The sequence below is a fragment of the Camelus ferus genome, chromosome 6 (assembly GCF_009834535.1).
Source record: "Camelus ferus isolate YT-003-E chromosome 6, BCGSAC_Cfer_1.0, whole genome shotgun sequence".
Taxonomy (NCBI): Eukaryota; Metazoa; Chordata; class Mammalia; order Artiodactyla; family Camelidae; genus Camelus; species Camelus ferus.
This window is the reverse complement of record NC_045701.1, coordinates 66,541,005-66,564,095: the sequence shown is the minus strand read 5'-3', so window position 1 is coordinate 66,564,095 and position 23,091 is coordinate 66,541,005. Positions and strand designations below refer to the sequence as shown.

The 23,091-nt window shown below is 46.6% G+C and overlaps 1 protein-coding gene and 1 long non-coding RNA gene across 5 annotated transcripts in view; one reads left to right on the top strand and one right to left on the bottom strand.

Moving 5' to 3' along the window:
- SMOC1 (SPARC related modular calcium binding 1) overlaps window positions 1–23,091 on the bottom strand; it is a 135,146-nt gene that overhangs the window by 63,796 nt on the left and 48,259 nt on the right. For all 4 annotated transcript variants that reach the window (XM_032482275.1, XM_032482276.1, XM_032482277.1 and 1 more), the window contains exons 2-3: window positions 8,241–8,406; window positions 6,976–7,088 (exon numbers count right to left, since the gene is read on the bottom strand). In XM_032482275.1, coding sequence (XP_032338166.1) covers window positions 6,976–7,088; window positions 8,241–8,406 — 279 coding nt within the window. The remainder of the gene's footprint in view (window positions 1–6,975; window positions 7,089–8,240; window positions 8,407–23,091) is intronic.
- On the top strand, window positions 3,273–11,941 carry LOC116664328. Its single transcript, XR_004320805.1, has 3 exons — window positions 3,273–4,329; window positions 10,149–10,152; window positions 11,931–11,941. It is a non-coding gene; the product is annotated as an uncharacterized LOC116664328 (long non-coding RNA).

The following is a 23,091-nucleotide window of genomic DNA, read 5'->3' as shown; positions in this document are numbered from 1 at the left end:
AAAGGCTAGCAGGAGGGCAGAGCCCAGCTGGGAGCACCCAGACCCTGCAACTTGCTCCAAAACAAATGATGCCAGCTCATCTGGGAGAGGATGCTCAGTGGCCGTTCGGCCGTTGAAGAGGAGGAATGAGCAGTGGTTGGGGTAGGCAAGTCACCACAGAGCACAATGGACACAGTGTTCGAGCATAAAGCATGCTCCCTCCACCCTCATCCTGCCTTCCTCTGCACCTGTGGGTGACCCAGGGAGTGCCAGCTCTCTCACTGAAAAGATGAGAGTGGTGGCTCCCACCATGTGCAAGAGATTAGATGAGTCACTTGCTAGACAAGTCCTTCCTGCACGTGGGGGCAGCAGGCCCTGTCCCTGCCATCAGTTACAAAATTAAACATTTACTTTTACAGGATCCTCAGCGGGTACCGGATTTGTTCTTGGGCGTTGAAAATATTCTGGCATCAGACAGTGGTGATGGTTGCACAACTCTGTAAATATACTAAAAACCACTGAATCATACATTTTAAAGGATACACTTTATGTCATGTCAATTCTAACTTAATAGAGATACTATTTTAAATAACAAAACCAAGGGGCCAGCCCACAGGCCACCGTTTGCCAACTTCTGGAATAGCTCAGTTAGCTCTCCCATTTTACAGTTCAGCAAACCGAGACCAAAGAAGAAGAAAACTAACATTTGCTAAACAGCAATTCTGTGCTACACTGTATGTGATAATTTCATATAAATTATCCTATGCAACCTCTTGTTGTTTGAAACAAAAGCAATTCAATGAAAAACATATGTACAACAAGGAGTCAGGTGCCCCGGGCACAGGAGATGTTCAAATGGCAACACTAATATGTTCACTGAGCACTAAACACAGAAGGAAAAAGGAAAACAACAACTGACCCAACATTGGCTCTCCTGACCATTATGCCATTTGCACATAAAGGATGGGCTTAAATTTTTAACAGCATGACTGCTTTAAAAAAAAAAAAAAGTTGGCACCATCCACTAAAACACTGAATTGGCTGCATTTGGCAGCATCCTAAGGAACAAATTACGGCTGGAGAAGCTCGGAACACTCCAGCTATGGATGCAGCCAGGCTCTTAGTACCCTACCTACAGAGCCCTCTGCACTATCTAAGGAGAGGTGCCTACTGTGGCTCTAGGTAAGATAGCTCCACATTAAGAAAAAAAGATGTAGCCCTTGAACCCATCAAAGATGGGACAATGCTTTCCCCTCTGATGACCTCCAGCCTGCCAGTGTTTCATCAGCCCAGGTCAACAGCTGACATAAAGCATCGATGCCTTCAGTATTTGCTGGGAACTTGGAAGAGAGAGACCCAGATGGTAAAGCCAGGCGTTTCCAGGTCAAGCTAGTCTGCCCGCAGGGGTGACTTCAGGCCGGGCAGTTCTGTACTGTGGGGGCGGGGAGAGGAGGCGCTAAAAAGGAACCTCAAGACCTGCTTTCATAGCTCAGCCCCCAGCACTCAGGAAACAAGCTGTGGCTTCCCAGGTTTTAGGGAACGCAACAGTAGGAGCTATAGAAATGCTGACAAGGGGAGCCCACTGTCTTAGCCAAAAAGCCATCTTTCTCTTCGCACTTCCAACTTCTGAAAAAAGCACCATCAAGAAGAAATTACCAAAAAAAAAAGACCTCGGGAAATAAAAAAAGCATGTATGTATGCATTGGTGTGGGGAGCAGTAATTAGAATGAGTAAACTTGGGGAAAGAGTTTGTGCCAGACAAAGCTATATCAAGAAATCTGTTCCAGAATTAAAAAAAGAAAGAAAGAAAGAAAAAATCTGTTCCTGGAACATGGGGCTTAAAGATGGGACACATAATATATCTTTTTCACATAGCAATAACATGACAAATGGTGTTTTATATTCTATGGTATTATTAGAACTACAATCCATCTACATAAAAAATTTAAATGGCTTGGGAATGCATTTGGTAACAACCACTAACCAACCACACCATTGCTCAACACTCTGGAAGCCAATTTGGGAGTATGCATCAAATGACTTAAAAAGTGCATGTCTTTTTGACCCAGTATTCAACTTCCAGAAGTTTAATCCCCAAATTTCCAAAATTCACAGTACATTCATACAATGGAATACAATGCAGCCCTTTAAAAAATGAGATAGAGTTATACGTAATTAACCTGGAAATAAGTCCACAATATAGTCAGTGTAAGAAAGCATTAGAAAATGATCAATGACATTATATCTTTTTTGTCAATAATGAAAAGTACACAAAGAAAACAAGCTTCCTTGCTGCTACTTCAAAGAGATGAAATCAGTGGCTCTACCTTTCTATCTATGCACTTTCGTATTGTCAGAATTTTCTTTTACAAAATGTATGTAACTTTCCCATTTAGAAAAAAATAAAAATATTTTCTTTCATTGGATGAAGTGTCTAGCACACATGTGTACACACATACTACGTAAAATGAGCACCCACAACACGTCATTTTACTAGCTGCACTGTAGGGCTGTGTCATAATTTGTTCAAGCAATTCTCTATTTCGGATATGTAGGTTGTTTCCAAGTTTTTGCTATGATAAGCAGAACTCAGATGGAAAGCCTTGTGGATAAATATTTGCATGTATTTTTAATTATTTTTTCAGAATGAATTCTTAGAATTCAAGGTTCAAGACGTGAGCACAGTTAAAGAATTCTGACCCATGTTGCAAAATCAGCCCATAAAATACCAGGGCCAATTTACTTTTTCAAGTACGATATGGGGGTAGCCTTTCCCCTTTACCCAAGCCTGACTATCTCTTCTCTAAGTTTTAACATTCTGGTGAGTAAAATGACACAACATTATGTTTATTTGTATTTCTTTAATTACTAAGGAAAATATCATTCAGAGTCACTTATCGGGCATTTGTTATTATTGTGTGACCTGAGATCTCTTGCCCACTTTCTACCAGGATCTTTAAGAGTTCTTTACTTAACATTAACCTTTTGTTAATATATGTCACTTTGCTAATATATGTCACTTGCCTTTTCTCTTTGTTTCAGGCATTTTTTATGTTCAGAAATTTTCAATTTGTATATATTTTTTCAACAATAAAATCACTTGTAATTCCAAATTACTGACTTGTAAATGGACATTTGAAATAACCCAGTTGTACCTCTGGGGTCTTGTATACTAGCTACTTCATCGTATGTTTTCATATCTTTTCTGCATAGTAGCTCCTTGAAGGCACAGGGCAGGGCATTTCTTGAATCCACCAGAGCAACCAGCTCACATCCCAAGCCATAGCAGAGCTCCAGAATATCTGACATGAAAAATACTGTGTCTGGGACTTGCCTTGAAGCAATCCAGTTTAGGGTGGGACGTGAAAATGGGGTAACGAAGAAAACAGATTAGCCACATGTTAATCATTGTTGAAGTTGGGTGACGGGTACATGGAGTTCATTATACTATTATTTCTACTTTTTTGTATATTTGAAAATTTCCATAATCAAAAGGGTATTTTTTTGTGTGTTTGCTTGATTGATTGGTCAACAGCATTACAGAGGGGCCGTCTGGAATAACAATGGTAATGCAAGTAAATGGCACACGCATCAAGGACACTTCTGTAGCATAAAAAAGTTAAGAGCACAGGCCTTGAAATTAGGCAGGCCTGGGTATGAATCCTCAGTGACCTTGACATAGTTATTCAACCCCTCTGAAACTCAGTTTCCCAGTATAAATGAGGGTATTAATAACTACCTCAAAATGTTCTAGTAAAGAGGAATGGGCGTAAAACCAAGTAACACTCAATAAAGAGCTGCCATCATTATTATTCAGTGATGCACAAACTTGACAAGCTCCAGCCAACACTTCCTACTGATAGTGATCCAAGACCCTTCCACTACAGCTGTGACTTCAGTCAATCACACTGGGCACCAGACAACAGCTCGGCGGAAAACTTGGTAGAACAGATGTCAGGAGTTACATTCCTGTACCCAGAAGAGAAAACAGAGAGGCTCGTAGCAAAAGACAAAACCAGTAGCTCTCAGCCTTACTCAACAGGTCATCAAAAAGCCCAAAGTCCACATTCCAATGATGCAACCAACAATGAGAGTGATGAAGCCCTTATGACAGCAGGTCATTTACAACTTGGACCCAACACTGGCATCCCCTGGGGAGCCTGAAATAATAACCACATCTGGGATGTGGAATAGGTATCAAGGTTTTTAAAAACCTAATGTGATCTAGTGTCTACCATTCTGCTGTGTGAGCTAGGGTTGGGGGCTGCAAGGGAAGAGGACAAGGAAAACAAATTGGAGAACAGAGACCATTGGGTCCCACACGAGGCCCATGAAAGCCAACCCAGTCACGTGTCCCACACTGTGTCCCAGGCCAGACAAACCCAATCCCATCAGGGTCCCCTCACTCCCTCCATAAACTTCAAGAGCATGTTGCTGTGTAACAATTCGCAGGGCTAAAATACGTTATCAACCCCAGGATGCATGCATGTCAATATCCTAAACAATATTAAAATAATGTAGCTGGTCTCTGGGTTTTGGTCTTAAAAAAAAAAAGTCCAGCTAAGTGATAGTGGAGGCTGGGGGAGGGAGAAAAGCGTTTTTTTTTTTTTTTTCTCATAGCCTTCTGGCAGCCTGTCAATGCAGTTGAAGCACACTCAAAGAGGCAGCCTCATTTTGTGAAGTTATTGCAGTGTCTTTGATCAAGGGAAGAAGCACATCCATTTCAATCACTGTAATGGGGACGGGCTGGCTGTCTGGTTGCCTGGCTGCCCACCGGCGTGAGCCAGGCTCGAGCCGGCAGACGCATGGCAGTGCTTAGTGTGTCAGACAAATGAGGGGGCTCTTGACTGTCTATCCAACCTTTGCTGAACTTGAGGGGCCCCCTCACTCAGCAATCCTGCCCGGACTAATCTGGAAGTTCCTCTCCCTGGCAAACACCACCTGGTCCAGCCTGGCTTCAGCAAAACAAAAAGCTAGCCAGTGGCTGTCTGTCACGAGGCGGCAAACGCTTCAGAACCAGGAGGGCAGGGGTCAACTGTTCTCATAAGCAACACACTCAGGATTGCACAAGCCTACAGAAGGGGGAAGAAAGAGTTCGCCACCTCCCTATTACCTTTACCCCCGTCTCAGTCCCAAATGCAGCTTCGAGAGGTTTGATTTTCTCCCGCAGACACGAATTCTCAGCAATGTGGTTTCAAATATATATACAGAGGTCACCTGCATTCTTTTCACTAGAATAAACAATAAATAAAGAATGGATGGGGGGGAGAGGGGCTTCAACCAAAAGTTTTCTTTGCCGTAACATCTGTAATATCTTGGGAAGATTTGAGCAGTAGAACCAGAGTAGAGATGGGGATAATGATGATGATAATGACAGACACTGAGGTAGCATTTATGCGTTCCAAGTGCTTTACACATGTTAACTCACTTAATGCTCATCACAGCCCTATGAGGTCAGCTACAGCAATACTCATTAATAATAGGAACAATAATAGTAACATATAATATGCATAATATAATTTTTATGATATAAAATAATGGAGACAATAATCCCCTTTTCTCACATAAGGATATTGTGACCCAGAGAAGTTCAGCGGCTTGCCTTAGGTGGCAGGTGGGATTCAGGCAGTCTGGCTCCAGGAGCAGTGCGCTAACCACAGCACTAGACTGCCTCCTTCCAGGTCCGCACCTCACAGCCTCCTTTAAAGCCGCCAGTTCCAAGAACAGCAGAGTATGAAGGACTCTGGAGGGCTTTGGAGCTAGAGGAATCTCAGCTGGACTCCCAACTCAGCCACTCCGCATCCCGCTATGGTTGCATCTTCTGCAAATGGCGATAGTAACACCTACCTGGCAGGCTTGGGGTGAGGCTTCAGTGAGAAAAATGAACAAAAGCACCTCTCACAGGGTCGGCAGCCAAGGTCAGCTTAACCCAGTGGCTCTCAGTCCTGGCTGAACATTTGAATCAGTGGGGAAACTTTTAAAAATATGAGGCCCAGTCCCTACCCCATCACCCCTCCACATTTCCACCCCAACAGCCACTAGGTCTGAAATCAGTAATCCCCTGGGCCCAGTCCTGAAATGAAACCCGAAACCCAGTGGACCGAAGGACAGTCTGCCCCCCTTGCCCATAGATTCAGAATTACAGGGAAGCTTTTAAACCCCTGAGGCCTCGGCCTCCAGCCCTCAGGTAGTAGGATTCCCCAAATGCCACTCCAGTCCACAAAGGGAATCTCAGCAGCCGGCCCATCCCAAGCAAGTGGTTGACCCACCCTTGTCCAGGGACCTCCCCCATTTTTGTCCAGACAGTGCCTTCATCCAGCCGCCTCTGCCCCCTAGACTGTCCCCACCTCCAGCCTAAAAACTTTACCACCCTGTTGTCCCATGCTACCCGTGTTTCCATCTGTGCCAAGTTCAACATAGCCAGCGTTACTTTTACACTAGCTCTAACCGGGTCACCCAGGATGAGAGGTAGAACTGCCTGAAAAGAAAATGTTAAATTTGACTGCGTGCATCCACAAGTGCACACACACACACACACACACACACACTCCAAGAACCACAGACACTTGACACTCAGTGGGACCACGGCTTCATTTGAGGCTGGGGGTAGGAAGAAGAGGGGGTACAGAAGGGGTAGCCATAATCAGTGAAGGGAGCCCTGGGGCTGCCCATGGAAACTGGCGGGAATAAGAAAAAACAATCAGCCTACATTAGACAGAAGAGAAAAGTGGAGACGGCCAGCAGGGAGGACAGGACCAAGCCATGCCAGTTTCCTGGCTCAAACCTCCATGAGCCTTTTAGCACCCACTGCCAGCTGGCAAGAGGTGGTGTGGGGGCCCAGAAGGGGGAACTCAGGCACCAGAAGGCAGCACAGACGGGTGTCAAAGAGCCCTCAGCCGTTTCCAGAGAGCGAGGCTCTCAGGGCCCTCCTGCTCCAAGCACCTCCCCTCGGCCTCCGTCCAGGAACCGGGCCTGAGAGACTTGGCCAAGGCCTACCTGGGTAAAGGAGCCATCCTCGCCGCACTCCGGGACAAACACCGCCTCCTGGGGCTTCTTGGCTTGCTCTAGGGCCTGAGCCCGCTCCAGGCGACACTTGCTCTGGCCAGCGTCTAGGAGAGGAGAGGAGTGAGTGCGTTTCAGACTTCACTTGGATCCCAACCAGGAGCCGTGGACAAAATGGCTGCCCGGTTCCAGAAATACTGGGAGAAAAGCTCCGGCCCATGGGGAGCCCACACGCAGCCAAGTGGCTTTACTAAGGACACGAGGGCCGGGGCTAGTGAGTGCCGTGCGGCCTCACCTTCCTCTTAATGTTATTCTTACATATTTAAACCGGGTTCTATTTCTTTTTTTCTCTCTCCCAAATATCCCGTCCCTCCTGGGGGGTGGGGGTGGCGAATATTCCACTTCTATTATTTATCACTGGCTTTATTCAAATGTGGGCAAGCCCCAGGAGTCTCAAAGACGTTTTGTAGTTCAAGAACTTCAAGCACTTTCTTTGCAAAATCAGAGGTTCTAGGTCAGCTGGCTTAGCCTTCCACAACCCCTACAACAGCTCTAAGCAGCCTTGGGGTCACAAACTCCAACACCACCAGGGGTAGGAAAGCGATAGAAATTAGAGAAATGAGCTGAGTATACAAAGAATGTCATTCAGCTCGGAGATGCCATAGGGAAGGCTGAGGACTGCGGCAAACTAGAGAACAGGTTCCCCTTTGAAGGAGGTAGCTTCTACTCAGCCTCAGCCCCTGCCATGGGTTTTCCTTGTAAGAAGGAACACAGACTTAACACTACCAAGCTTCCAATTTTTATGAGAAGTACAAAACCCCAGATTTTTATGTCGCATGTCCTAATTTTTAAATGTGGTCTCAAATGTTTTTAATATTTTAACATGTGAGTAGACCAAACAAAATACATCTGTTGGCCAGCAATTTGGAATCCCTATTCAGGAGTCAGCCATAATGTCTTGCCATTTTAAGCATCTCTACAAAAAAAAATAATAATAATAATAATAAAAATTAAAAGCGTTAGCCAAATAGCAACACATCTTTCAGCTCTAACCTGGGGGCAGTGTTCGAAAGACAGGAAAGTAATCATCCTTTGCTTGGCCAGTCCTCCTTCCCATATTCCCCAGAGGACAGGGTTGGGGAGAGAGGTTAGCAAATGAAAAGAACAGACTCATTCTGATCTCCCCCAACGCGGAGTGCACCACACAGGGAGCTGTGGCGCTCAGATGTGTCTCCTTGGCCGGGCAGGTACACACTCACCTTTGCATCTACCTCGATGCACCACACCCAGGTTTGGGTCTCTGCACTTGGCTCGCTGGTACTCACACGTGGACTCATAGGACCGGCCGTCGGAGGCACAGATAGGTTTGGGTTGAGTCCTGGAGCAATGGAGGTTGCACTGAGGGTCACGGTCACTGATGAGAAACTGGATTGGAAAAAAAGCGAAAGGTTCAGACGTTACTTTTGCAAGAAGAGTAAGGGTGAGTCCATGACTTACAATATGAGTTTGCCCTTGGGAAGCAAGTCCAGAATGAATCCAAAGTTACTCAACCCTAGGAGGGGAAAGGAACTGAGCAGCCACAAACTCTGACAAGGAAGGCAATTTGTGCTGAGTAAATCCACACGCAGGATCTCACCTATTCTCACAACAGCCCTATGGAACAGGAGGTATCTATTTTGTAGATAAAGAAACTGAAGCCTAGAGAGAGGTAACTTGCCCAGTTCTACGTAGCTCTAAGTGATGAATTTGAACCTAGATTGTCAGAGGTCAGGTCAAAACTTTCACCATTCGGACATCCGGTCTGTCCGTCTACACAGTGGGTCATTCTTGGGACCTCTATCTGGGCACTTTCCCAAATCAGGAACTCTCTAGCATCTCTGCTTTCCATTGTTGGAAATTTTTATTTATTAGTAAGTAGTACCCTTACCAAATCTATCACCCTTCAATTTCTGCCCACAGCTCTCTGGCAGAATACAAGCTAAGTAATTTTTCACATGAAAGGGATTTCCAGATTTGAGAAAATGACAATCCTCAGGTCATGAAATGCTACGTTAAACCGTTTTCTTTACTGCAGGCCTTCTCACACCTTTGGTACATTCTTATACATTATGAATCTCCAAGAGGAACAGGAAATTAAAGGCCGACAGCTACAAATTATTTGCTACTCTTCCCATCAAGCTGTGAAATCTAATTCCCTGACCTTGAATCTGGACTGGCCTCAGTAACTTGCTTGACCGGTAAAATGCTGTAGCAGTGATGTTTTGGGACTTCTGAGCAAGGTCATGTAAAGCCTTGCTGCTTCCTCCCAGGCCTCGTGCAACACTCGCTCTGGGGGAAACCAGTTGCCACATGAGAAGCCCAACAACACTGAGACCGCCACGCTATGAGGAAGCCCGAGCCAGCACGTGTGGAGAGAGACATGCCCATCCGACATGGCCGCAGAGGCCTGTCAGTAATGGAGCCTTCAGATGAGTCTAGCCACAGCAATCATCTGACTGCAACTAACAGAGATGAAAAGTAGTAACTGATCCCCAAAAGAGACCCACCCAGCTGAACCCAGTCAACACACCAGAACTGTGAGAGAGAGAATGATAAGTTGTCATTTTAAACCATTAAGTTGCGCTGTAGTTTGTTACAGGGCGGGAGGCATCAAGATTGAGGGGCGTATATGATGGGTCATCTCCCAAACCTGTCCGACCATGAACCCCCTTCTCAGGGAACCCCCGTTAACAACTTTAGAATGCAGCTGGAAAACAGTAATGGACTGTACAATCCACGAGCTTCTGCTGAATTACCCCAATTAGGCTGCATGGGTCTTGAGAGCTGAGTCTACTCTTAACCACCTCTCTAGAGCAGAGCTGTGGACACACTGAAGGCTCTGCATCAGGGTGAGCAGCGAGAATGAATATCCCACAACAACGCATGGCAAGGCCACGAGCACACCTCTGGCCGTCAGCAACATCAGAGTTGACCGAGTAATCACACCAGCTCATAGAGGTTTAGAGAAGCTGTGACTGCAGTTTTTCCTACCTGCAGGCCCTTTATGTAAAGCACATTGATGAGAACATGTTGACCCTTTGCCAGAACAGCTGAGGGAGGTCCAGAGGCAGGACCACTCCCTTCAAGGGAACGCTGGAAACACACACCTCGTACTGGCCAAATCCCAGGAGAGTCCAAGCCTGCCCATGAATACACAGACTGCCTCCCATCTGTAAGGCCAGTCCCTCTGGCTCTCCTGACCTCAAGCCTGGGTGCCAGTTACTCCACACAGGGAGGCAGCAGCTGGGGGCTGAAACCACCACACACACACAGGCTTATCAGGGTGGACAGTACAACCCAGCCTCTCTTCAGATCCCCTGGGCTCCCACCCTCACATGTTCAGCCCAAGTCCTGCCCAGAGCTCAAAGGGAAATGTCCTGATTGTGTCTCAGGATAGAGTCTAGAGTTTTGGGGTAAAAATCAATAGTGTACAGAGTCATAGCCAGAGGCAGCACCCTCCCCCACCCCAGGCTGCCATACGGAGGAGGGATGAGCTGACGGGACAGTGGGAAGAGGTGGTGTCATTCACACCTCAACCCTGCAGAGGATCAGCTCCCCTCAGGCTGCCTCTGCCTAAAACCCTTGAGTGGTGCCCCATGGCTCTTGGGGACTTTCACACGGTCTGCTGGCCTGACACATCGGATGCAGGGGCCCCTGCTCTACCCTCAGCTCCTACTGCCCCGACCCTGCCTTGCTTACTGCTGGTCAGGCACGATGGACTGCCTCCCAGTTCCCAAAGGACCTACACCTGCCCCCACCGCCAGGCCTTTGGACACACTGTTCCTTCTCCCCTCCCTCCCACTCTTACTCTGATTTGGACTCAGCTGGGGGGCTTTCCCTGACTCTCACGGGTGAGGCTGGGTCCCCCTCTAATAACCTCTCACACCTCACTCTTCCTTCACAGCTCTTACCACAGTTTGTGATGATGAATTGCTTTGTGTGATTTGATTAGCAAAAGAATCCCTGACTCTGAGCTCCCAGGAGACAAGGGTCTGTCCATTCTGCCAGTGAATGCATTCCCGGCATCCAGTGCAACAAGGGGACACTTGATTATTCGTGGGATGAACGCACCCCTGCGACAGCCTTTCCCACATGCTATTACCTCCAAATCAGCTTGTGCCATCTGACAGGCCTGGTCTCCCAGGCTTCTGCCACCCCAGGGGGATCAGTGGGCCACAGCCCTACCCCACCCTCTCCTTCTGAGCTCTCCCCCTCCCTCCCGCATTACATGGTGGGCAGAGGTGGGCCACAGCTCCTTGCCTGATACCCCTTCAGAACTTAAGTCATCTCTGAGGCCGAGAGGTGAGTCTATTCTCTCTCCATTTCCCCCCCCAGGCCCTTCAGCCACTACAGCCCCCCCAGCCTACAACCAACTATGCATCAGAAAAACGGGACCCAAAGGTCCAGCTGAATAGGCAGGCCTGGAAGGCTTCTGGATGGACACAGGGTACAGGTGGCTGCAACCAGCAAAGATGGCCTCGAAGTCTCTCTTCCTCCCTCAGTATAGCTCCCTCAGACCCATTCCTAATCTGTCTGCAGCCTGGAAATACAGCCAGACCTGGCTCTGTAATCCTGCCCGGTGAGCAGAAGACACCCGGCCAGAGGGTGGGACCAATATTCTCACACCCTGGCTTGCAGGCCAACCAGTGGCCTCAGGGCTGTCCAAAAGCAGATCAAGGCACCGCCATCACACCACTGTGTCCTGGTCCATGGAAGTCAGGGCTACTTACATGAATTAAGACCCTGATTTTCAGACCTCTTTGTAAGTGACTTTGCCATGTGAATCTGCAGGAGCCAAGGATCAGCACGCCCTTTGTTCTCATGATCACAAACAACTGTATCTTCTAACACCTGAGAAAACCAAGGAATTCATCCTTGGTCACAGAGGGGTTTGGTAGCCAGACCTTAAGTCTGAAGAGCAGTGATAATAACAGCTGATAATTATGTATCACAGAGGATACAGTAACTAATCTGATCTTCACAATAGCCCTAGGAGGCAGGGTGTGTTAAGTGGGTGTCAGTGCTGAACTGGATGTCCAGGCCTGGCTCCAGAGCCATGCTTCTAACCACTACACACATTGGCTTGCATTATTATTATTTTTTAATTTATCATTTTAACCATTTTTATTTTATTTCATTTTGGGGTTTTTTGGGGGGTGGGTATTAGGTCTTTATTTATTTGTTTGTTTGTTTATTTATTTATTTTTAATGGAGGTACTGGGGATTGAACCCAGGACCTCATGCATACTAGGTATGCATTCTACCACTGAGCTATACCGTCCCTGCTTGCCTTGCATTATTACAGAGTAACACTGCAAGCAGAAACTCTGACCCAGTTGCAAAACTGGGCTCCCAAAGTCAAAACGTGTTGAACAAGAGCCTACTATGTGCCAGACATCAATTGCCGAAAATCCAGATAAGACAGCCCTGCCCCCTGGCACTTTAAGCCTACTGTGAGAAGCTCCTCCTAGGGCTCTTGTTCATCTCCAAAGAAGAGGGATCAAGGAAGACAAAGATGCTTTTCATGCTCAAAAAGGCTGCCCTGTTGTCTCCTCCGCAGCTCCCCAGCTCACAGGAGAGGGGAGCTGCAGGCGTCCCCATGGTGTTGAACTCCAGGCCATAAATTTGGTTTGGAAATCATCTGCTCTGGGCCAACAGAAATGCCACGGCAGCTGTACCAGAGACCAGCTTCACAACTAGAGGAACGCTGCCTGCAAACAGACAGCTTTTAAAGGCAGCTTCAGAAGGAGCCCTACCTACCCTGACATGGAGATCCTTCCCAGCTTGAGAAGAGCTCCCAGAAGGGTCCATCTAGAAATGGCTGGCTCCTGAGGCCAACTGAAAAAGTTCTGAGATAGCACAGGGCCACTGCTGAAGACCATCGCCAATGGTCTGTGATGTCTCATTTGCAAATGTTTTAGGAACTGCAAGTATTTGTCATTGATCTCCCCCAAAAGGCAATGAGTTCTATAAAATGGAGTTTTATTTTTTTAATTGAGGTACAGCTGATTTACAATACTGACTAAGTTTCAGGTGTACAACATGGTGATTCACAATTTTTAAAGGTTATACTCCATTTATAGTTATTATAAAATATTGGCTATATTCTTGGTGCTGTGCAATATATCCTTGTAGCTTCTTTATTTTATACATAGTAGTTTGTACCTCTTAATCCCCTTCCCCTACGTCACCCCTCCTCCCTTCCTCTCCCCACTGGTCACAACTAGTTTGTTCTCTGTATCTGTGAGTCTTTTTCTTTTTTGTTCTATTCACTAGTTTATTTGAGTGTTTTAGATTCCACATATAAATGATATCATACAGTAATTGTCTTTCTCTGTCTGACTTATTTCACTAAGCTGAATGCCCTCCAAGTCCATCCATGTTGTTGCAAATGGCAAAATGCCATTCTTTTTAATGGCTGAGTAGTATTCCATTACACACACACACACACACACACACACACACACACACACACACACACACACACACACACACATCTTCATTATCTAGTCACCTGTTGATGGACAATTAGGTTGCTTCCATATCTTGGTATAACAGAACGACTGTGCCCTAATAGGCTCACCCAAACCTCCAGGGTCCCAAAAGCATAACTTTGGGTCCACAAACACTGCTTGTTCAGCCATCCACTGATCTACGTTTGTACACAACAAGCAAGCACTATGAGGCATAGGAAGAAGAACACAACCAACATAGTCCTGCCCTCAATGTGCTTGCACTCTAGGGTAGAAAGAACAAGCAAACTGCCATTGGCCATACAGCAAGGGAACAGGACACCACAGGACCAAGAGAAGATTTCATCCTAGGGACTGCAGTGCTACAAAGCCACACAGTCCAACAGAACTTCCTGCAGTGATGGGCATGTTCTCTATCTGTGCTGTCCAATATGGAAGCCACAAGCCACACATGGCTATGAAGCACTGAAGTGCAGCCAGTGTAAGTGAGGAACTAAATCTTTAGCTGCATTTAATTTCAGTTAACTTTACATAGCCACTTGTGGCTAGTGGCTGCCAGATTCACTATAGAGGGGAGGGGAGAAAGGCTCATCCTAACTGGACTTTCTCCTAGTTGAGCCAAACCAAGATTTGACTGGGCCAAGAAGCAGAGACTGAGATAATTTCTGCATTCTGAAACTGGGCATGAAATGGGTTTCAACAGCAGGACATTCCAGGAGTTCAACACAGTCAATCTGAAGTCACAAAGGCAGATTTTTCCTCTCTCCTGCAGGAGACAGGAGGGACAGGCTAGAAGTCCCCAGCACCGCCCATGGCCTGGGCCAGTTCTCTCGGCAGACAGACAAAACTCAAAGAGTCTGAGTCACCCTGCTGAGATTGAACCCGGGACCACAGAAGTCTGTTGTGGGCTCAAGAGCAACCAGAGTTGGTGGAGATTTTCGGTGTCAGGCAGAGGCAAGCTGTCTCCCCAACTGGGCGAATGCTGAACCATTTCCCTCTGGGGAGGAAATAGTATTTTCATGAAAATCCTCACATACATTCCCTTCCTTCTTCCTAACCAAAAGACAACAAAAACAAAATAATTATGTTAAATATGATTGTGTAATACAGAAACCAAACAAAAGGGGCTGAGACAATTGTGCATTTGCCAACAGCTCCAACTCCCACCCTCTCCTTGGGGAGTGAATGATTCCAAAGCAAACACACAGCATTTTGCGTTCTGCTCACATTTGTAAAGTAGGGCGAGCATTTGAAATACTTATCAACAATCCATCCTTCTTATTGGAAAAGTAAGCTACCGACGGGGGCTAGCATCGCCAGAGAGAGATGGGGATAAATGAAATCAAGGGTAGACCAACAGTCCCTTCTGTCTGAAATTCACACACACTGATCCTTGCCCTCAGCCTCCAGCAGAGGAGAATGTAAACCCTGCCACAGCTTTTGCTCAGGGAGACCCACTCCAGTACCAAAAGCTGTGTTCCGTTTGATTGGCTGCCAAGTTTCCATGACAACAGAGGGACAAACAGGCAGCCTAAGGTTCTGGCTGGGAGGAGATGTTCAATTCTATATAATAGGGAGTTGGTTTCACCTGTACCATGCTGATTTCACCAGCATCTAAAATTCTAAAGGTGGCTAGTGACATGCCTAGCTCTATATTTTTCCCAGGTGTAGAAGTGGGGCAGAAGCCACACTAAACAACCAGAACACTGGTTTGGAAGTGTGAGGTCCACAATCTGGAACAGCAAGTGGCATTCCTTTTATGATATCAGACTCAAAAATTACAGCCAAACTCAAATAATGTGAGGTTTTTCTTTAATAAATTCATAGTTAACACAGCTTCAGCAACTCACTGTTAACATTTTGTTTCACTCATCTATGGCTGCAAAACAAACCACCCCCAAACTTAGTGGCTCCTATTAACCATTCTCTCGATGCTATGGATTGGCTGTGCTCAGCTGGGAGGTTCTTCTGCTCCATGTGGCATCAGCTGAGATCACACACAGGCTGCATTCAGCTGGGAACTCGGCTGGGGCTAGAGCATCCACTGTGACATCACTCACTGGCACCTATTCAGAGTGGCTGAAATGGCCAGGAGGCTGGTGGGGACTCTCTCTCCAGCAGGCTTTCTTCTTTTATCCATGGTGACTTCATTCAGTCCTTAATCACTTTCCTAAATGTCTGAGTTTCGCCACCAAACTTTCTCCCCATTCAAATTCCACACTCCATTGAAATTATCCTCTGAAAAAGAAAACGCTTTCATGTTTCAAACACTACTGCTAACTTCCCTGGAGCTCCTGCTGCATTGTGTTCATATCTATCCATCGAAACCCTCAATATACTTCATTGTCATTTACATATTTACATATCTATAAAAGACTGTGTCTAACTCTTCTTTATATATACGGGGCCTTTTTGAAGTAGAGTTCGCTCTGGATAGATGCCCAGGAGTGGGATTGTTGGATCATATGGTAAGTCTATTCTTAGGTTTTTGAGGAGTCTCCATACTGTTTTCCATAATGGCTGCACCAAACTGCATTCCCACCAGCAGTGTAGGAGGGTTCCCTTTTCTCCACACCCTCTCCAGCATTTATTGTTTGTGGACATTTTAATGCTGGCCATTCTGACTGGTGTGAGGTGACATCTCATTATAGTTTTGCATTTCTCTGATAATTAGCAATACTGAACATTTTTTTCATGTGCCTATTGGTCATTTGTATGTTCATAGCAGCACTATTTACCATAACCAAGACATGGAAAGAACCTAAATGTCCATCAACAGATGACTGGATAAAGAAGTTGTGGTGTATTTATACAATGGAATATTACTCAGCCATAAAAAAGAATAAAATAATGCCAATTGCAGCAGCATGGATGGATCAGGAAATCATCATTCTAAGTGAAGTACGCCAGAAAGAGAAAGAAAAGTACCATATGATATTACTCATATGTGGAATCTAGAAAAGAAGAAAAAGAAAAGGAAAAAAGAGGACACTAATGAACTCATCTACAAAGGAAACAGACTCACAGACATAGTAAACAATCTTATGGTTACCAGAGCAAAGAGGGTGGGAAGGGATAAATTTGGGAGCTTGAGATTTGCAAATGTTTATATATAAAAATAGATTAAAAAAAATTTCTTCTGCATAGCACAAGAAACTATATTCAATGTCTTGTAATAACCTTTAATGAAGAATAATATGAAAATGAATATATATAAATATATATATATATATATATACACACACATAGATACATACGTATCTATGTGTGACTGGGACATTGTGCTGTACACCAGAAATTGACATGTTGTGACTGACTATATTTCAATTAAAAAATTAAGTTAAATTAAAAATTTTAAAAATATATATATACAGGGCCTAACCCAATGCCTGGATCCAACGCAGTTGTTTAAGACATGTTTGAAGAATGAATGAGTGAACATTAAATCTTATCTTAAAAGATATCCTGGAAAAGAAGCTCCTTTTTTCTATCACTTACTATGAAAAGAGATATATATTCTTTATCCAAATGCCACCAAAAGTTTAACATTCTCAAATGCCTAGAGTAATGGAAGCTGTTCGATACTTTTTTTCCTTTTAAGGAAAGTCTATCAGATAAAAAAAGTCATACATTAAGCACAGGATTTTTCCCTTGAATTAAAGGAAAGGAAAAATAAAATCCCTGAGTCATTGAAGAAACATAACAGATTGGCTGAGACAGTACCCATACACCCAAAGTATCATAAGATATCATCACCAAGTGACCATGGAATTCATTCCCAGTGAAACTGGCCTTAGCCTGAGCAGCCTCCTCACACAGTCCTCTTGGAAGGCTTTCCACCACCCTGCAGATAAGTCATGTCAACCGTAAGTCAGGCAGTAATGTGAGATGCCCAGGGTTGCTAAGCCTGAAATGAGTATGTCAAGACAGGAAACTCCAACAACTTAACAGCCCATGCGATTAGCACTCTGGTTTTTCTGGCAGCCACCATATGCATGTACTTGAGTAAGAACAACAGCCAGATTCATTTAGAAGTCATATTTTTGACACCTTGAATTTATGTTTTCCATAGAATTTATGATGTAAACAATGGTGAGTGGCCCAGCCCAAGCTGCAAATGTCTATCTGGAAGGAATGAGAAGGAAAAGGAGGAGCCCTACTTGTGTGCCCGCTGAGTAGTAACAGGCACAGTGAAGGCCCCCAAAGCCAGCACCCTCAGCTGGGTAGAGATGGTTGGCCCCTGGGCACTGTTCCTTCCTGCCTTGGGACTTGACACGCACGGGCCCTTTTCCTTAGACTCTGCTTCCATCTCATAAACTCCTATTCATCCTTCCAATCCTCAGTGCAAATGCTGCCTCCTTGGGGCGTTTGACTCACCAGGTAGGTCAGGACTCTGTGGTAACCCTCCATACACCCTCTCCATTTCCACTGTGGCCTTTGTCACAACTGTCATTAAACGACCAACTGTTAAATTATATGCTTCTTGCTTTTCTCACTAAGCTGTATGCTCCTTGCATGCAGGGACCGAGATCTGCTGGGTGCCACCCTGCTAGATCCCCAGTGCCCAGCAGGGGTCTAGCCCTAAGTGGGTGTTCAGTAAATATCTATGGATTGTATGAATGAGGAGGAAACTAAGGCTCAGCCAGGTTAAGCTAGAAGTGGGACAGCCTGACCCTAAGTGACTCAGTGGCCCAGATTCTTTCCTTCAAGGCAAGATAGCAAGCCCTGAGTCTCGGAGGCTGGAGGGGGTGGGGAGGGCAGGAGGGCAGAGGGCACTCTCTTGTTAGCTCTGGCTGCAGTGGCTGGGGTCTCTGGCCAAGGCCCCTCTGGTGAGCAGGACAGGAGAAGGGCTTTGCAAGCAAAGACAGCTTTCCTAAGGGAGGGATTTTTTTTTCCCATTATGTTTGTCAGTCCAAGTCCAGCTCAAGTTTTTAGAACTCAGGCACTAGAAAGCATTTCTGGGAGGTAAATCTGCTATTAAAGAGGGGTTGGAGGGGGCAGCCACTCCTAGATCCAGGGCCTGGAACAAAATGTAGAGACGCACATTCCAGACGTCTAGCTGCAGCTTGGCCCCTCACTCTCCAAGCCGGCGCTGCCACTTGCTGCACCATCTGCAAAACTGGACTTTGGCCTTTTTCTCTTGGGCCCGCGTCTCTGGGAACCAAGAGCCGCCTCTCATGAAAACATCACTCAGCCACCCACTATCTAATCCATCATCTGCACTGAAAATCCACATCCCTGCTCCTGCCAGCTTGCCCTCACCCTTCCCTGACCCCACCACCGCTGCATTTACACAGGTGCAAAGGAGGGCCTCGATCAGGCCCGGCCTCAGAGCGCGGCTCACAGAGATGGAGGAGGGGAGATAAGGGAGGTCAAAGGGAAGGGGAGGCCGGCAGCTACGGGGGTGTCTGCTCTTCTTCTCCACACCTCCACTGCGGGCCTGACAACAGAGTGCCCGATTAAAGGGCTTTTCACGCTGCTGAAGGAAAGCAGACAGCCCCCTCCAGCTGTTGGGCAGCTGGAACCACTTCTGTTGTTTCAGCCAGGAGAGGCCTGACCCTTGTCACCCTCGCCCAACACCCTCCCCAAGGGAGGAATTCAGCAATCACCCTACCCCGTCCACCCAGCTTCCCTCCTCCATGGTGCCCCCCCTACCCCCAGCTACAGGGATGATGGGCAGGACCCAGGCAAGAAGCTTGTTTCATACCAAGTACCACTGGGGGGAAGAGGGGGAGGGTCAGTGGGTTTGACCAAGCAGCTGGGACCCTGTGTGGACAGAGGCACTAACCAGGCTGCAAAGGTAAAGCTTCTAACTCCCAGGGACCCCGTCCACACCCTAACCCACGCCCCATACCAGTCTGCTAGAAAGGCAGGCACAGATCAAGTGTGGGTCAGAGCTCAGGCCATCAGATTTCCAAAATAGGAAGTATTATTCTAAGTGAAAGGAGCCAGTCTCAAAAAGCTACATACTCTATGATTCCATTTACATGACATTCTGGAAAAGGCCAAACTGTACAGACAGAAATCGGATCTGTGATTGCTGGGGACTGGAGGGAGACGGAGAGGCATGAGGGAAGGAGGGGGTGGAAACATTCTCTATCTTGATTGTGGTGGTGGTGATATAACTATACAAATTTGTTAAAAACCATCAAAGTGTACACCTACAAAGGGTGACGTGTACTGCATAGAAATCATATCACAATAAACAAAAAAAGGAAAAAGCAACAAAACTAAAGAAAAACGTCAACCCTCTCATAAGCACACAAAGAGGTTTCTGGAGATTTTGTTGCCACCCCCTTCAATTCCCAGACCTCGTGCTAGATGCACTGGGGGCTATGAAAATAAACAAGAACAAAGGCCCTGCCCCCAAAAGTCGATCCAGTTGCAAAGACTGACATGTGTCCAGTCAACTCCATAGGGACTGCATTTTCAAACAGCAGCCGGGAAGCAAAGCCTAAATTACAAACAGACAAGAGATTCGAATATTTGAAAACAGGACTCCAGAAAGTCCAAGCTGTTGAGACGACTGACTCTTTAAGAAAGAGAGGCGATCAGAGGAAGAAAAAAGAAAAGTCCAATCAGCAACAAATAACTGAGCAGCTATGTGCGGGCCAGGGACAGAGCAGCTGCCCACGTACATGCTCTGTGGAGTCAGGGTGAGAGGTGATGCCCGACTGCAAGGATGCAGGAGGATTTCTCAGCAAAGGAGCCATCGCTGAGCTGCAAAGGGTGTCCACAAGCAGGAAGGGATGTTGAAAGGGAACCTAAGCAAGAGCAACAGATACACAAAATTAAAGCAGCAAACTCCCTTTAAAAGATAGTTTAGAAATGACCATTTATGGGAGAAGTCAGGCTCTAGGGTCAGGTTGACAGTGAGATCATGGAGGGTCTTGAAAACTCCCGTTTGTCTCCCCTCCTCCCCAAGCATTGGAAGCCAGTGAAGAAAGTAAAAGACAAGATCAGACGTGAGCTTTAGCAATCTCTCACAGGGATAGGAAAGACCACAGACAGACTGACTGGGGGCCACTCTAGCTGAACATAGCAGCAGGAGGAATTTTGAGAAGAAGGGGCATATTTGGACCGAGTGAGTGGCTGGGTGAGGCAACTGGATGAGATAAAAGCACCAGGAACCAAACAGCTGTCTGTGGGAAGCAGGACTGCTGCCCCATGGAGATGGTCTGGGTTCCCCAACACAGCCCTGTAGGACTTCCACGAGGCTAGGAAGGGAAAGCGGGAGATGCCACAAGCATACCTGTTGGCAAAGAAGAAGGTGACACGGAGAACAGGTAGAGGTAAAAATACATTTTTGCATGAGTGGAGTCCTTTAGCTTAAAAACGGTTTAAGGTTTCAGCCAGCCTTGATCACCAAGAGGGTGTCAAGCCTTCTGGTCACAGACACAAAGCATTTATTTTTGTTTCCTGCTTGCAACCCTCCAGTCACTAGATTCTAACCAATAGAATTCACGAAGCTAGGCACAGAGAAAGTCACTTACCCATCCTCACCCCCAACTCCGCCCCCAATCCCTCAAACTCTGCCATCAGAATAAATAAAAACTCCTCTCACTCCAAATCAAATGAAGAGAATGCTCTCAGGGACCCAGAACCCAGATTTTTTTCAGTTCTCTCAGCCCATTAGCACTGGGGGAAAAAATAACTTGATGGTATTAATAAGGAACAAAAAAGTGGTCTTGTATTCAGGGTGCATCTGAGAGATTCAGGGTGGATTACAAGAGAGAACTTGGACTTAGGATGCAAAGAGGACAGTCAAGGTGTTCTTAGTACCCACTGCGTTCTAAGTGCCCAGCTCTTCATCTCAATGACACACAGGTCTGGCAGTAAGGTTTGCTAAATTAGCACTATCTGTCTACCTGAAGAGCAATTTATTCCACCAAGGCTAGAGGCTCCTTACAAGGTTACCCTTGAACACTGCCCCAGCTCTGCCCAGTGACATGCTCCAAGTTTTCAGTGGGTGTTACTAAGAATGGAACTGTCTCACATACCACTGAGCATCCTGGCTAGTGGCAATGGGGCCCAGATGCTACTCCTGCCCGTCTGGGCCCTGCCCCACCATACTCTGTCCCACCATCACTAGTAGCATTTTATGCCTAGTGATATGTGACATGTGTTTCATAACCAGGGAAAGGAGTGAGGAGACTGGTCAGGACTGGGGCTCATGACTGTGGGGAGAGATGACTGGAGTTGGTCCTGATCCAGTTGGGTGCTGGTTGGTGACTAAACCCCTCTGGCTGGAAGGATGAGGTCCCAAAACAGAATGGTTTTCTCAGGAGGTTTGGTGAGATGCTGGGAAAAAATAGGAGGTACAGAATCTGAAAAGAGTGTTCAAGAGATTCCTGATCACTTTGAGAGATTCTAGGCATCCACAGAGCTATTTCAGGGCCTAGGCGACAAAGAGACATAGCAATGAGGCAGGTCCTTTCCCTGCCTCTGCCTGAAACCCAGCCCAGCTCTGGCAACTGAATCAACAACTTTGGCAGCTGCTGGAGACAGTTCCACTGGCACAGACTCAGGTGTTCTCATGATGGGCACAGCCAGCAGTGAGGCTTTGGGCAAAGGGGAAAATTATGACTAGTTTGTGGAAATATTTAAAGCACCCCCAAGGAAGGACTAAGAAGAATAGCTATTTGAGCAGACTAGGGTCTTGTAGTCATTGCAATTCAGGAGTAAAGGTCAATGTGGCACCACTTTGCAATCAATGGACAGAAGAGGCTTGGAGATAACAGTTATGAGAACAGATGCTAACGGGAGTGCAGGTCCACTTCGAGGGCTGTGGGAGTCAAAACCAGCAGCCCGAACTTAGGGCGAATTTGCAAAGGCCAATTGAGCACGCAGAAATCCATTTTCCAAAACGGCAACACTGGGTCTGGCTGTCAAGCTCCCAGACTGGTCAACAAAATGCCTCAGTAACTTGTTATGTGATTAAAATAAAGCTGCTAGCACTTGGCCCAGAGCAGGGTGGAGAGTTTGAGGGGGTGGGAGTTGGATAGTCCCCAAAATGAAAGGGCTGGTCAACTGAACCTGTTCATGGGTTTCAACATGAGGGTGTCCACTGTATGGTCACAGGCACGTGCGTGCGTGTGCATGTACACTCACACACTCACTAAGAGCAAGTAATCTTTGTGGGGCACAATCACCACCTCCTGCTCAAGAGTGCAGGGCCAAGAACATTGAAGGAGAAAGCTGCTATAGCTAAGCTACTTGCAAAAACAATAACTCTGGAAGTCTCTGTTTTCCTTTCCTTGTGGATTTGCTCTGCACTGTCCTCTGTAAGTCCTTCAGCACCACAAAATGTTCCCCAGAGGAGGTGAATGGACCCCACAGCACCCAAAGAGGTCATGATCAGACACTCTAGTCCTCCCTGCAACCAGCCCCCACCAGCCCCCTGCCCCCACCCCTCACCCCAACAGCCCCACAGCATCCTGCGTGGTGGAGAGGCCCCCAAAGTCCCCTTCAGGACTGAACCCCTTAACCTGGAAGACACTCAACTTAGTGGAGTCTCCTTTCTCATCTTGCTGGAGGGCCGCCACCAGCCCGCAGCAGACCACCACTTCGGATTCTTGGTGCTGCTGCTGTCAGTTTT